The sequence below is a fragment of the Megalobrama amblycephala genome, linkage group LG16 (assembly GCF_018812025.1).
Source record: "Megalobrama amblycephala isolate DHTTF-2021 linkage group LG16, ASM1881202v1, whole genome shotgun sequence".
Taxonomy (NCBI): Eukaryota; Metazoa; Chordata; class Actinopteri; order Cypriniformes; family Xenocyprididae; genus Megalobrama; species Megalobrama amblycephala.
This window is the reverse complement of record NC_063059.1, coordinates 19,300,537-19,317,601: the sequence shown is the minus strand read 5'-3', so window position 1 is coordinate 19,317,601 and position 17,065 is coordinate 19,300,537. Positions and strand designations below refer to the sequence as shown.

Here is a 17,065-nt window from a genome sequence, read left to right as displayed (position 1 = left end):
TCGGACTTTTTTTCCCGCAATTGCGAGTTTATTTCTCGTAATTCTGACTTTTTTTCCCGCAATTGCGAGTTTATTTCTCGCAATTTTGACTTTTTTTTTTAACGCAAATGCGAGTTTATTTCTCGCAATTCTGACTTGCGAGTTTATTTCTCGCAATTTTGACGTTTTTCTCACAGTTGCTAGTTTATTTCTCACAATTTTGACGTTTTTCTCACAGTTGCTAGTTTATTTCTCACAATTCTGATTTTTTCCCGCTATTGTGAGGTTATTTGTCGCAATTCTGACTTTTTTTCCTGTAACTGCGAGTTTATTTCTCGCAATTCTGACTTTTTTTCCCGCAATTGCGAGTTTATTTCTCGCAATTTTGACTTTTTTCTCACAGTTGCTAGTTTATTTCTCGCAATTCTGACTTGCGAGTTTATTTCTCGCAATTTTGACGTTTTTCTCACAGTTGCTAGTTTATTTCTCACAATTTTGACGTTTTTCTCACAGTTGCTAGTTTATTTCTCACAATTCTGATTTTTTCCCGCTATTGTGAGGTTATTTCTCGCAATTCTGAATTTTTTTCCCGCAATTGCGAGTTTATTTCTCGCAATTCTGACTTTTTTTCCCGCAATTGCAAGTTTATTTCTCGCAATTCGGACTTTTTTTCCCGTAATTGCGAGTTTATTTCTCGCAATTCTGACTTTTTTTCCTGCAATTGCGAGTTTATTTCTCGCAATTTGGACTTTTTTTTTCACGCAAATGCGAGTTTATTTCTCGCAATTCTGACTTGCGCGTTTATTTCTCGCAATTTTGACGTTTTTCTCACAGTTGCTAGTTTATTTCTCACAATTTTGACGTTTTTCTCACAGTTGCTAGTTTATTTCTCGCAATTCTGACTTTTTTTCCCGCAATTGTGAGTTTATTTCTCGCAATTTTGACGTTTTTCTCACAGTTGCTAGTTTATTTCTCGCAATTCTGACTTTTTTCCCCGCAATTGTGAGTTTATTTCTCGCAATTTTGACTTTTTTTCACAGTTGCTAGTTTATTTCTCACAATTCTGACGTCTTTTTTCAGAATTGTGAGATATAAACTTGTAATTGTGAGTTATAAAGTCCAATTCTGAGGGAGGAAAAATATAACTTTATTTTTCTCAGAATTGCGAATTTATATAACTCGCAATTTTAAGTTTTAAAGTAAGAATTGTGTGATATAAAGTCGCAATTACCTTTTCCATTTATTTTTTATGCAGTGTTGGAAACAAGCTTCCATAGTTAACTAATGTTAACAAATGAAAATTGTTATTGTAAAGTGTTACTCAAATAACTGTCATTTAGTTTAGAAAATAAATATATATATTATATAAGGATTATATAACATTATACATAGCAATTTTACAGAGCCTCCAAAGGAACATGATGATGGAAAAAAAGATTATTAGTTTCGATGCTTTTCTTTTCACTTCCAAAACCTTTGCAATTCCTTTCGTAAAACTTTTGTGTTCCCCAAAGAAAATTTCGCATGCAAAACTTTTTGTGTTTCAAAGTTTTTCAGTGGAATGCAAAACATTTGTGAGAGAACGCAAAAGCATTGACGGATAATGTTTCCTCCCATCTCATATTTTTTAATGTCCCTTTTAGGGGCTCTGTACAATTTGGTTTTAGATTTTTACATATTTACACAGGCTTTGCAAAACAAAACAAAACAAAACAAAACAAAACAAAACAAAACAAAACAAAACAAAACAAAACAAAACAAAACAAAACAAAACAAAACAAAACAAAACAAAACAAAACAAAACAAAAAACAAAACAAAAAACTAAATAAAATAAAAATTCTTCTCTTCAGAAGAATTTTGTTTTAGATTTTTCTTTATATTTACAATGGCTTTGCAAAACAAAACAAACCGAAATAAAATGAATACAAATATGACAAAATAAACTTTTTAGTAAGTGAATTTAAAGGATTTTGTTTTAGATTTTTCTTCATATTTACAACGGCTTTTCAAAATAACAAATCCTTCCTTCTTTCATCAGTATTTACATATGATTAGTCTCCAGTTCTCACCTTGATCCTGTCATCCTTCTCGTCGATTCTGACTTTGTCTTTCTTCCAGTAGATGGTGGGTTCCGGGTGGCCACGAGGGGGAACGCACTCCAAGATGGCCGGCTCTCCAGCAGCCACCACCACATCCGTAGGGTTCTGTCTGAAATCATCACGTAACACTGAAAGAGCGAGAGAGAGAGAGAAAGATGAGCTCATTCTTTAACCATTTGCAAATTTAGTCATGCTTACATTCCCTGAGGCACAAATAAATGTACTTTTGTTGCTGAAACAGATGCCATTTCATTAAGTCCTTTAAAATGCTAACGCTCTCCAGCAGTGTTCAAATGTTAGCTAACGTTCAACAGGAATGCAGAGAAACACCTGTTTGAAAAAGGCCTATTTTAAGGTCAGATGAACGGCAGTAAATCACGCTGTGTGTGAAGGCATCTGTCTGCAGGAGGGTGTGTGCGAGTTTTATTTGATGGGGTGACTACAAAAAAAAAATTAATTGGACTTAATGGGGTTCCCTATTGAGACAGGAGAACAAACAGAGAGAGAGAAAAGATATTGTGCCCTCCAGCTCTATGTCACCCATATGCAGGAGCAGAAGAACGAACGCACATACAGAGGCGGCGGGTGGGCGGGTAAATCTCTGCCAACTAATCACCCATGCTCACCCTTTCATCACACCAACTTTGCCTCTGGCCATGACTAATGCAGCAGTAAACTAAACAGCAAAAACATACACGAGGTCACATGATTATCAACAAAGAATAAATGCAATGAATTAATAAACACACCTGTATGCATCTTCATATTCATCAACATTGCTTTATTAATAAATAAGGCAGGTAATTATACTCTAGCACTGACCTGTGAGAAACAAAAGGACGGATTTGTCTTACTGAGCATGTGTTAATAGAGAAAAAAGGAAAAAGCTCTTGTCTTAGTTAAGATTTATGAATCAGATAATGACTTTAAAGTGATTTAATTATAATTATGAAAAAGAGCACCCTGACTTGGAAATCTGATTGGATGAACAGCGTTTAAAGCCGTTCAAACTCTAGCTCTGACCACACATCAGTTAATATGAACGTGCCTAATTTATTATTATTATTATCATTATATTTATATATACATATATTATAAGAAATATAAATATAAATGTGTTATTATTATCATTAGTAGTAGTAGTAGTAGTAGTACTAAACCCTAGAGTTATAGTTAAAATAGTATTAATAAAATAATAATAATAATAATAATAATAATTATTATTATTATATTATTAATAACAATTATTATTATTATTAAACCTTAGTTATTGTAAAACAATTATACTGTGAATAATAATAATAATAATAATAATAATAATAATATTATTATTATTATTATTATTATTATTATTATTATTATTATTATTATTATTGTTATTATAATTAAACCTTAGAGTTATTGTAAAACAATTATACTGCAAATAATAATAATAATAATAATATATAATAATAATAATATATAATATATACTAATAATATTATATAATTATATATATAATAATAATAATAATAATAATAATAATTAATTAATATTATTATTATTATTATTTTTTTAGTATTAGTAGTATTAAACCATAGTTTAATGGTAAAATAGTGACAATAAAAATATAATAATTTGTATTTCTTGAAAAATACTCTTTTATCACAATAAGACATTTTATAAAAGCATTTTCATATTGTTAGAACAGAAAATAAAATAATAATAATAATAATAATAATAATAATAATAATAATAATAATAATAATAATTATAATTATTATTATTATTATTATATAATGATATTATTATTATTGAATACTACTACTATTACTACTACTACTACTACTACTACTAATAATAATAATAATAATAATAATAATAATAATAATTATTATTATTATTATTATTATTATTGGTATTAGTATTAAATCCTAGTTTAATATTAAAATAGTGAATAATAAAAATAAAAAATTTTATTTCTTGAAAATAGTCTTTTATCACAATAAGTCATTATATAAAAGCATTTTCATACTGCCAGAACAGATAATAATAATAATAATAATAATAATAATAATAATAATAATAATAATAATAATAATAATAATATGCAGTTGATTTTTACATTTTCAAATGACAATGTCAGCAGTACTTCTTCATGTAGAACATGGCACAAGAACACCATATTTAAATATGGCTAAGGTGTTTTGAGTGGTTGCTAATGTGCTGTAATTCCGTTACTAGGGTGTTGCTGGATGGATATATTTCAGAAATAGCTTAGATATAGTCCCTCCTTCAATGCAAGACTGTGGCTTTGTTTTTTACCCGTTTACCCGTAAATCTGAAGTTCAGCATATTACTAATTCATAATACCTCTCCTCAAGAAACTGCATGATTTAATATATCATTCAGTTGGTGCAGGGCAAGTTACATGCTAAAGTTTTATACTAAGAGTTAGTGGTTTTTCCAAATACGAATAATGCTGTAGAATAAGACAAAGCGCTGTGTATGTGTGTGTAGTTTTACATTTCTTAACTTCACGACTTTCTCTGGCCTTAGGGCGTATACAGACATTCAATACGCATAATTACATTTTCATCCCTCCAAAAGCCTTGACTTTCAGCTTTCTTACATGTCTCTTTCTCTCCGTCTCTCTCTCTCTGGGTGCGATGAGCCTCTCAATCTTCCATCTGATTAATATTTATGTATTGTTGGTCTCCCTCCCCCGCATGCTAGCGAGAGCAGCATCTGTCTGTCAGGCTGGAGGCTAAAGGAGAGGCTTATCTGCCGAATATTCCTCTGCCACCCTCCTTCTCTTCCTCCAGGAGGACGGCTGGTAGAGGCAGAGGGGGTGTTTTTGGGCTGCATTGGCAACTTTGCAGTATTTTGGCGAGATTTCAAAACTTTCAGAGCCGAAGTTAAGGGTTCTGTGGTGGAAAAGTGTAACAGGAGATGATGCAATGGAGGGAAGCCAAGAGGATCATTAAAAAAGGACAGATGCTACTTTGTACTTAAGTGTGTTTGGAGTTGTCAGATATAGTCAATGCCAAAGGCAATTAAAGGGCCCGATATCAGAGTTCTTTTTTTTTTTTTTTTTTTTTTTTTTTTATTATTTTTTGGCTACATGTTTGGCACCTTAGGAAAAAAAAATCTAATCAAATCTTTGTTACAAGTCTGTAAATGTGATCTCAGATTCTACTATAGCCCAGAAACTTCTCACATTTTTAACAGTGAACGAAACCCTCAAGTCGTTCTACACCAGTAAGACCTTTGTTCATCTTCGAAACACAAATTAAGATATTTTTGATAAAATCCGATGGCTCAGTGAGGCCTCTGTTGAAAGCAAGATAATTAACACTTTCAGATGCCCATAAATGTACTAAAGACATATTTAAAACAGTTCATGTCAATACAGTGGTTCAGTGGTACAGTGGTTTATTAATGTTATGAAGCGACGAGAATACTTTTTGTGCGTCAAAAAAAACAAAAACAAAAATCAAAATAATGACTTTATTCAACAATATCTAGAGATAGGCGATTTCAAAACACTGCTTCATGAAGCTTCGAAGCTTTACGAATCTTTTGTTTCGAATCAGTGGTGCGGAGTGCCAAAATCATGTGATTTCAGTAGTGTTTCAAAGTGTTTTAAAACGTTTTGAAATTTCAATGGTTCATGTGATTTTGGCTAATTCGAAACAAAAGATTCGTAAAATGGGTTATTGTAGAACGACATGAGGGTGAGTAATTACACAATTTAAATTTTTGGGTGAACTAACCCTTTAAAATAATTGTAATAGTTTGGTTCTCGAATCTGATTGGCTGAGAGACGTGCTATATTCTCCCAGTATCAGCACTGGAACCATTTCACCGTATCACTCCGCTTGCCGCGACTGTCATGGTGGTCGTGCAAATCTACCTTTTTTTTTTTTTTTTTTTTTTTTTTTTTTTACAAATTTTACAAATGTTGTTATGCCATGAAATTTAGTTTTTAGTCGAGTATGTAGTTATTTAGACCTCAAATATGTGATATATATATATATAGCACCTATTTTACAATTTGTTTAGACACTTTTGGAGATTTTGAGATTTGAATCCGTGGCAGAAGGAAGTAGTTCTGCACAAAAGAGTGTTTTGAAGACACTCCATTGTTGTTCTTATTTATTTACACACTTGTGCAGTCGAACTGTTGTATAAATGCAATATCACACTTGTAGCCGTGCAATATGGCTGTATATCAGCACGCTGTGATTACCTACACACACAAATAAGGTGGTAATTTCTGCATAAGAATCTGTTTGTTTTTACCCATCATGCACTAGTGTTGGTACAGTAGCTTGCATCAGCGCGAGCAAAGGTCAAAACACAGTGGGATTACAGAACTGGCCTACAGCAATATCACACTTCTACTGCACTTTATAACAACAGCATACAGTTCGAGAAAGAGAGAGAGAGTGAAAAAGAGAACGGTTGCGGATAGATGAGTGTTTTCCCAGCATGCTATAAGCAGTGATAGCATTTCATTTGAGTGCCTCTCAAAAGTATTCACTACAGTTGATGCTGTTTCGATGTGGCTCTCGCACGAAAGAGTGTAAATATGTCACTTTGAGAGAAATAGCATTTTTTTTTCTTCTGCGCTGCCCCTGGCTCTGTGTGTATACATGCCTATGTGTGTGTGAGAGAGTTACAGGCAAGAGTAATGTGAAAATGTGCCCCAGTCCGCAGTGGGTAAGAAAGCTGTTCCATTTGTTTGCAGGGTATATCAGTTCTGTTATGAGCTAGAGCCCCAGTGACCCCTGTAAACCCCATCTACTCAACCTCACACTGCAAATAAAGCCTTCCACACACACACACACACACACACACATTTCTTGCCTTCATCATCATCATCATCATCATCACCCTCCTCCACCCTACGGGACTAAATGCAGCATTAACAGCTGCAAAAACATTGCTGCCTCTATCTCACATCCACACACAAACGTTACTCTATCTAGAACAACAACCACAGAGGATCTCCGTCGCAGCACTTCTGACTGTCCATTCATGTATGAACCTGTTTCAAATGTGAGCAAAGACAAAGAGTGTCTCTTTTTCTCTCTTTTTCTTTTTCTAAGTTTTGCTATCTTAAAGTGATTGCACACATACATATGACCATTGAGCCATTGTTTACACTGCGAAACATATTTTTGTCCTCAGTATTTTTGTCTTGTTTTTGTTAACTATCACACACAATGCCTCTGCACTTACTCCTGATTTCTCTCAACATAGGGATAGGAGAGCTGTCAACCAATGCATGTGAAAGCAAAGCAACTTGCGTTACTTATTTAAAAAAAAAAAAAACTTGGATATTTTGTTGTAAATTTAAAAATTACGTAATGCATTACTTTACTCGTTACTTGAAAAAAGTAATCTGATTACGTAACTCGTCTTACTTGTAATGCGTTACCCTCAACACTGGTGGTGACTATAAGAAAAAACTGTTTGAAAAGGGAATAATTAAAGTTTCGCCACACATGTGAAAATGGCAAAAGTTTAGGGATACGATGTAGCAATTGTAATTAGCTTAATTTTACAACAAAAGAAGGTCAAATGGAGGTGCATGTACTGGCAACCAAACACCTCTCACCTTCAAAAGCTGCACCTCCAATGTTAGGCTAACAAGATAGCCGCAAGCCAACCCGCTAATGACTTCCGCCCCATGCTAACGCCTCCGACTGGACCCTTGGCTCCGGAACACAAGCTCATCACAAACAATATAATTAACTCTTAATGAACCTCCCTGCTCGTTCCTCTGTCCTCTACGTGCACTTCCCAAATTCAATTTGGCTTAATCCTGGGCTTTATGGTAATGTATAGCTCATTAAAATGTTAGCTAAAAACTCATTAAAATTCACTCAAAGTAATAGCTTCATTACTGTGATATTGCTGAAAAGCAAAGACAAAATGAGGAAGATGGGGAGAAGGAGAGAGGGATGAGGAGAAAATGGTATAAAAAACAGAACGACAACTTTCTAATCACTTAATTGTGAATGAAAACAGCATGCATTTGCATAATGCACACAGACGCTAGGTGGCTAATTTTCACTGTGACTTGGTAATTAAACACCCTTCACAACTATAGACACATTTCCTTCCAAAAAATCATTTAAGGAGGCACTTCTGGGTCTGTAAGAGATGCCAAATGTCTCCATCTTCCTGTGTAAAAATGATACTCTGACCAGCTGCAGAGTGTGGAGCCCTGGTGGGCGCTGATACCGTGGTATTATCAATAGTCAAGGCAGAATTACTGTTAAGTATTACAATTCGGTCCATGATAATCCAAAGAATGAAGTAGAGTAAAGACACAAGCAACACACAATTATCTTTAATTATTGCTGTATGAGTTTTAAAATGCATTGAACATTCGGTTTTCAAATTTTCCAGCTCTGGGGAAGCTTGTCCTCAACATGCTGATGGGCAAATAAAATAATAAAATAAAATAAAATAAAATAAAATAAAATAAAATAAAATAAATAAAATAAAATAAAATAAAATAAAATAAAATAAAATAATAAAATAAAATAAAATAAAATAAAATAAAATAAAATAAAAAATAAAATAAAATAAATAAAATAAATAAATAAAATAAAATAAAATAAATAAAATAAATATAAATATAAAATAAAATAAAATAAAATAAAATAAAATAAAATAAAATAAAATAAAAATGGAGTACCACAAGGCTCAGTACTAGGACTGTTGCTTTTCACCCTGTACATGCTCTAAAAAAAGTGCTATATAGCACTAAAAGTGGTTTTTGGCTCGTAATCATAGGGGAACCACTTTTGGTGCTATGTAGCACCATATCTTTAAAGGTGCTCTACCTTTGTCAAATTATGCTATGTAGAACCCATAAGAGGTGCCATATCGCATTTTATTTCTTCAACAAAAATAGTGGTTCTTTGGCTTGTAAAGAACCTTTAAAGGGGCTTAACAGGTTCTTTGTATGGTAGCGTTGCAATATAGCACCTCAGTCATCCCAAAGAACCACCGAAGAACCGCTGAAGCACCAAGATTTGGTGCTATACAGCACTTAAAGTTAAAATAATAATTTCTGATGCCATATAACTTTGTGTTTCACTGAAAATCATAAAACACTCTTTTTTATGCTAAACTTCTCTTTTGTGTTTTATGGAGGAAAAAAATCATACAGTTTCGTAAAATAAAAATAAATAAATAACAGGGTCTAAAGTAAATAATCTCAGAAAATGACATGCTTCACTGGTGAGTAACGCAAGCTAGACCAGCACTAATCAGCATAAAGCAGCTTGGACCAACATGGAAACTCATACTAGTCTAAGCTGGTTTTCCAGCATGATCCGCACACACTGCAGATCGTCAGCCACTTCAAAAGCAACCCACATGTTCCAAAGAAAGTTCCAGCAGCCGTACGGTGTGCCTGATCCACCGTAATGAACAACTGCTGAGTTTTGAAGCCTCAGCGGCGTGGTGAGAAACCTGCTAGAGCGAACGCCTGATCAAAAGCCAAAACCTCTCTCTCCTCCGAAGCTCATCTACTATTTCTACACGCCTCAGATTCACACAGACTTCCAAAGGAGCGAGTGAGCGGGAAAGAGAGAAAGATTAATAAAATGAAGGCTGCTCCTAATTCCGCAGATATCAAAGATCTCCATCGCTTGATGAAGGTGGTGAACTTTCCGTTTGGTCTATTTTTAAGCAGATGAGAAGATGGCTTTCCGGAAATCTCCCTCTGCTCTATCCTTTCTCCTTCTCTTTAATTAGTTTGTCAAGATGTGAAAACGTCACGAGTTCCCTTGGGGAACTCTTTCGTAGAATCAGCTGTGGTCAAATTATACTCATATTTATATATATATTTCTTTGTGGGTCAGAGGTAATTTGAGCACGGCTGCCTTTTGGATTTTCCCTTTGCCTGCGTGGTCTTAGCAGAGACATGTCACTTCAGATGAGTGGGGTTTAGACTGGAAATGGGCTGAAATCAATCTCTCTCCCTTTCAAAGCTTAATCCTAAAGGAAGAATGTTACAGACGGACGAATAATAGAATAAGATAAAAATATGGCCTATTAGCTATGAGTTTAATATCTATGTTTACATCATGTTTGGATTGTTTTCATCCAATGTGTTTTGGTGGGATTCATCGATGTGGAAGTGATGCATTGTGACGCAAGCTCTGCTGGGTGTGACAGAAGCCAGCTGCACCGTGAAAACACGTCCACACACACAAAAACAACATTTCAATACAGTAACAGCAGGTGAGCTCTACATAGTAATTTTAGTTTCTTATGCATGCTTCAGTTTTCTGAACTTGACATTGCAGGCTGACCTTAGAAAGATAACTTGAGCCCCACGGCGGAGCTCTGCGAGGAGGCCTAATGCTGGCGTTCAATAGAGCATCACTCAGACTAACAGTTATACTTATGTGCAACACGCACGTCCACAGTGCGACTGAAAAAGAATCTGTGTCGTTTGCGCTGATTGCAGTCTTCTACATTAATGCTTTGCTGCAGTTAATTGAACTGGATGGTGGTTTATGAAAAGGTGTCTGATATCAACTGTGTCCCTCGTTTAATTAAACTCTCTGCTGGAGACGCCGCATTAATGTACCAGTGCTGAGCCTCTGAGTGAGTGTAGATGTGTGTGTGTGAGAGAGTGTGCTTCTGACAATAGACAATGACATATTACATCAGCTTTGTGTTTGTGTGTAGGTTATTTACGGAAGAGGATTAGGGCCAAGCAATAATAAAAAAATAAAACCATCTTGAGATTAAAGTTGTTAAATTTCGAGAAAAAACTCGTTAAATTTCGAGAAAAGGTTGATATAAAATGTTGAGAATAAACTCATTAAATTATGAGAAAAAAAACATTAAATTACGAGAACAAATTACGAATTTGTTCTCATAATTTAACGACTTTATTCTCAACATTTTATCTCGACTTTTTTCCTTGAAATTTAATGACTTTTTTCCTCATAATTTAACGAATTTGTTCTCATAATCTAATGACTTTTTATCGTAATTTAATGAGTTTATTCTCAACATTTTATTTCGACTTTTTTCTCGAAATTTGACAAGTTTTTTCTCGAAATTTAACGAGTTTATTCTAAACATTTTATCTCCACTTTTTTCTCGAAATTTAACGACTTTTTTCCTCATAATTTAACGAATTTGTTCTCATAATCTAACAACTTTTTCTCGTAATTTAATGACTTTATTCTCAACATTTTATCTTGACTTTTTTCTCGAAATTTAATGAGTTTTTTCTCGTAATTTAACAAGTTTATTCTTGTAATTTAATGACTTTATTCTCAACATTTTATCTCGACTTTTTTCTCGAAATTTAACGAGTTTATCTCGTAATTTAACAAGTTTATTCTCGTTATTTAACGAGTTTATTCTCAACATTTTATCTCGACTTTTTTCTCGAAATTTTATGAGTTTATCTTGTAATTTAACGAGTTTATTCTCAACATTTTATCTCGACTTTTTGCTTGAAATTTAACGAGTTTTTTCTCGAGATGGTTTTTATTTTTTTATTATTGCTTGGCCCTAATCCTCTTCCGTAGTTATTCGCTATCTATCTATCTATCTATCTATCTATCTATCTATCTATCTATCTATCTATCTATCTATCTATCTATCTATCTATCTATCTATCTATCTATCTATCTATCTATCTATCTTCATTTATCCACGACTCTTTATTTTCTTCATTTTTCAAGACTACCACATCCATATTCATATTAAGAAAATAACCTTTGCATTGGCTGGTTTCTCTCTCTCTCTCTCTCTCTCTCTCGCTCTCTCTCGCTCTCTCTCTCTATCTCTCTCATTCTTTCTCTCTCTGTGCCTGTGTGTGAGTAACCGAGAGAGAGAGAGAGAGAGAGAGAGAGAGAGAGAGAGAGAGAGAGAGAGAGAGAGAGAGAGAGAGAGAGAGAGAGAGAGAGCTAACAGGGGTTTGGTGTTAAATCTAAGTCAGCTCTCAGCTCTCACACTGACGTTAAAAATGATTTATTGATGGTTTTATGGATCTTAACAGGAGAGGAAGAGTGAAAATTACACTGGATATGCTGATGACCTTTACAGCAGTCTGTGCCATGAATGGATGGAAAAAACTGGTGTGTGTGTGCCTGAAAAAAAGTCAGTTCGATGGAGAAATGCGATATGTGAACATTCTGAGCATCTTTCTGCAGTCGCTTGTGGTTGAGTTGCATGTGTGCGTTGCATCAGAGGACGAGATTAATGGACCTTCAGCTTAAATGAACCGAACTAAAAGAGAGAAAGAAAACAGACAGTGCGCTGCTAACCCTTTACAGCTAAACACTTGAAATAAATTCATTGGTTCGTTTGCAAACTCAGCATCTTTTCAACATTAGCCACAGCTCATCAAACACACATGCACACACACGCACAGATAAAATGGAAAACAGAAGAACATTATTCCAGTATCAGTGATAGTTGCATCTCTTGTTTTGTATCACATCCAACGAAAAAACTGAAGTCTTATTGTCAGAACAGCTTATATAAACCTGCACAAGCCTGTACATCACACACACCTGCACATCAAAACACACCTGGTGCCTCCTTAACAGATGTTTACGTGTTCACAATCCTTAAAGAGATTTGGCCTGCTTTCTGTACAGTTAGCTTTGGCCCGAACTGTTCAACAATACACAGATAAACATGCATGACGACACAAAGACACATACGACCCTTTCCATGACACACTGAGTCGTTTGTATGATGCTCTTGCTGTTAATTGCATCACAGGCTGCGGGAGGTAATTGTGTTTGTCTGGGCTGTAATTGGCTGGCTGCCGCAATGCAGTGGGAACGGATCTTCTAACGCTTTCAGTGCGACGCTGCCCTTTGTATGTAGCAGTGCATCTTGTTCCAAAACATGTTTTAGGGAGAACCATCAGTCAGATCTCACAGAACGGTTTGATTCAGAGTTTAGCTGTGAAACGGCCCCCCTACGGTGCCGAAATGTGTGTGCCTGGCGGTACGACCACTTATATTGTCATGCAAATGCAGCAGGCTACTCTACACAAACTCTATTACACAGCAGACATTTGTACCTGATGGATCTTTGAAAAACTGAAAAACACTATTCTTAATGCACATTCCTGGTAATATAGTGAACAATTCATCAGTGCACATCATTTGAAAGAACAACCAGTTGACTCCATTCTGGTACAGAACACCCACTTTTAAGCACATGTTCCAATCAACTACAACTACTTTCCCATGATCATCAAGCCACAACCCAATTTTTTAGGAATTTGAACCAAGCTATTTATTTTCCCTCAAAATTGTTTCAAACACACAAGCACCATCATACTTTACTTAACATAAACAAACTGTATTTCACTAACACTGATCAATAAACAGTATTATAAGGTAAGGCTATTAAATAGCAGTTCCAACTAGTTTTGTAAATACAATAAAGTTAGTAAGTTGGTATGAGCCACCACAGTCATCAGAAATATAGAACTGGTGGTATTTTGGGTTAAAGCTACAGAAACTAGAGTTACCATAGTAAATACACAATACTAATATGATCTGTTAATAAAACATATGGACACTGATCCTGATGAACAGAATGAATTGGTAATTTTAGTAACATAAAATAACTTTAGCGAACGTCACGGCCAAACATGTCTGGAAACATCAGAAAGAAAGAAAGAAAGAAAGAAAAAAAACGTAACGTAATGTAATCATTTTTGTTGTTTCTTAAACTACACACTCAGTGACCCACTCAAAATGTTCTTGTGATCTACCAGTTAAAGAACACTGGTCTATACGAATATTCCTCTATTTAGTTTTCTGTACAATACAATACAGATAAGGCTGAGACATTATATAAATTAAGGTCCACAGAATGAATGAATGAATGAATGAATGAATGAATGAATGAATGAATCAATGAATCAATCAATCAATCAATCAATCAATCAACCAACCAACCAACCAACCAACCAACCAACCAATCAATCCATCCATCCATCCATCCATCCATCCATCCATACATCCATCCATCCATCCATCCATCCATCCATCCATCCATCCATCCATCCATCCATCCATCGGCACATAATAGACAGTGGTTGGTCACTTTAAATGTCAGTCAGACTGTCTAATTGAGGAATTCTTGATCAGAAAAAGCTGTTAACCAGATGTGAGACGTTTCCTTTGCCATTTTTTCCCATCTTATTTGTGTAGCTGGAGATGGAAAACTATCAGAGCAATTCTACCAATGAGACGGATCAGGATATTTTCAGCAACCGTCCACTGAGAACTTCCTGCTGAGTCAAGTTCCAGAGCTCTTCTGAATCCACACGGCTTTTCCTCATTTTCCACATTCTAATTAAATGGCAGAGCAAGTTCAGTTAGTGACCTAATATAGAACGCCATTAACAGCCACTAAAAAAAAAAAAAAAAGAAAAAAAAAAAGCCCACCACATCAATACTAATCTACCCACTGTTAGCGATCATTCAATAAAGCCAGACTACCGCTCAAGTCTGAAAACTGATGACGATAAGGAGCATGTGCGTGTTTCCTTCTTTGGATGGTAAATATTTCAGAATCTGCGAAGAGAGGAAAGTAAACGACAAAACTTAGAGGTTACCACAGCCACAGCCGAGACTGATAGACCCATCTCTCGTTATCTGCTGACGAGGGTCTGTTATTTAGCATCATTACTTTTCATCATCGTCTCATTCTCTTCCAGCGCTAATGACCTCCATGACTGTGGCTGACAGATTGAGCATCCACTGATAAGAAGGGGAGATGGGGTGAGAAAAATCAAAGAGCCCTTCAGTGGTTCATATGAAAAGCTGAAATTGTTTCCAACTTTATAAAATATCATTTGTATTACAAGTTAGTTTGTAGAATGTTTTCTAAGTTAGTAAAATAAAACTAATAAAATAAATGACTAAATATTAAAAACAAATAAAAAATTATTATAATAAATTATTAATATTATAAATGATTGTAATTAATATTGTAATTATAATATTTAAATAAATTATCTCTCTCTCATCTCTCATATATATATATATATATATATATATATATATATATATATATATATATATACACACACAGACAATTTCTTTTCTCAAAAAATGGACACTATACTGGTGAAGATATGAGATTTTGAATATGAAGGCCAAAGGTCAGAGTGTGACCCATGTTGTCTGATTGCTTCCAGGTCATTGAAAGGCCAACCTCATGTAATGACATTTTAAATTGTCCATTTCAACATCAGAAAGGAGGCCATCAGGGTGATGTTTGGTGGGGTTATGTTAGAATAAGACAATTTCAAGAGAACACAGAGAAACAATCACATGATTGTTCTGGCTGGCCTCCTCAGAACTTTTTGAAGGTTTGAGCAGCGCAGTGGGAAAGATAAGTACTAGACAAGAGACACAATCGCACATTAAGAGTAGAAAAGAGGAGGAATTGTGCGTGAGCCACGGGCAACCGGGCCTCTGGCTCCCCAGGGTAATGAATCTCCATCGCTGGACTGCAGGCCGCTGTAAAACCCAATTAGTGTCAGTGTGATATCTGCTACTCGCAGATATCCAGATAACCCTCAACACGGGGCACCAGAGCGAGAACTGAGCGTTTCTGCAGACAGAGCGACACAGATAAAAAACAGCCACCGTTCCACCTCTGACTTCTCATTTCTGAGCGTGTCCTTTCTACAGTTAAGTGGACCTCTCACCACAGCAAATTCATCGGTCAGAGCTGAAATCTCAGAAAATGTTGGAAGAGATACTCTAAAGCGCTTAATCATATTGAGAAAATGGTTTGGTCAAAGTCAGCAGAATTTCTAATGCTTTAATCAGATGTATCCCGGGACTGTCGGAAAACCGGTTCGCATTGCTTCCGCTTCAAATGCCTCGGTTTTTGACGGAAACATGAAAGAGCACCGGGCGGAAGAGTGGCAACCGCTCTCCCTCTCCATCTATCTCTTCATCTCTCAGCAGAAGAGAGCATAGCTTCGTCAGAAAAATAGAAGGAGAGAAAGATTTGAAAGAAGAAGGTGCAGCTTTTTTCACATAGCTGTCGTTTGAAGTCAGGTATCAGTGTCAGGATGAGACCTGGAGAATCAAGACGAACCAACACCTCTACAAAAAGACTGTAACCTTCATCGCCAGGTTCATGAGAGACTACCTATTAAACTACTACTTAATGCAGTATTGTTTTTATAATACAGTAGCAGATTTTCAGCATCATTACTCCAGTCTTCAGTGTCACATGATCCTTCAGAAATCAGTCTAAAGGCAGGAACAGGAACTAGTGGCGACGAAAGCAGACTGCGGGGTTGGCTCACGTCGGCAGCGTCTGGGTCCAAAGTTGACCTGACACACCAAACCGACGCTCGACAGCCGACGGCCAAGTAGCACGTCCGTTCTGCGCCTGCGTAAGATGAAATGCCTTTCCGAACCAGCAGGTGGCAGTAGCTGAACAGCCAATCAGAATGATCAGATGGGCCGACGGACTGACGAGCTCCGACACCGATTCAACATGTCGAATCGGCCGGAAAAAGCCGACGGTGCGGAACACAATGAGAAAACTTACGTCGGCCGACGAACAAAAACTGCCCGATGGCCGACTGTCGGCTTGGTGTGTTCCTGCCTTAATATGCTGATCTGATATCAATGTTGGAAACAGTTTTTGGAACCTGTGATACTTTTTCAGGATTCATTGATGAATAAAAGGTTTAAAAGAAAAGCATTTATTCAAAATAGAAATCTTTATAAGTCTTTACTATCACTTTTGATCAATTTAAGACATCCTTGCTAAATAAAATATTAATTTCTTTCAAAAAAACAAAACAATACTGACCCCAAACTTTTGAATGGTAGTGTATATTGTTACAAAAGATTTCCATTTTAAACAAATGTGGTTCTTTTTTAATTGTTTTATTTATTTATACACACATGACTTCAAACTCTTTGTTCCCTGAGGGGGGAATTGGACG

The 17,065-nt window shown here is 35.5% G+C and overlaps 1 protein-coding gene across 1 annotated transcript in view; it reads right to left on the bottom strand.

The window, feature by feature from the left end:
* The window catches only part of robo2 (roundabout, axon guidance receptor, homolog 2 (Drosophila)), a 557,168-nt gene that overhangs the window by 80,845 nt on the left and 459,258 nt on the right, over positions 1 to 17,065 (bottom strand). Inside the window, 1 exon segment of the mRNA XM_048160953.1 lies at positions 2,050 to 2,207. Coding sequence (XP_048016910.1) covers positions 2,050 to 2,207 — 158 coding nt within the window.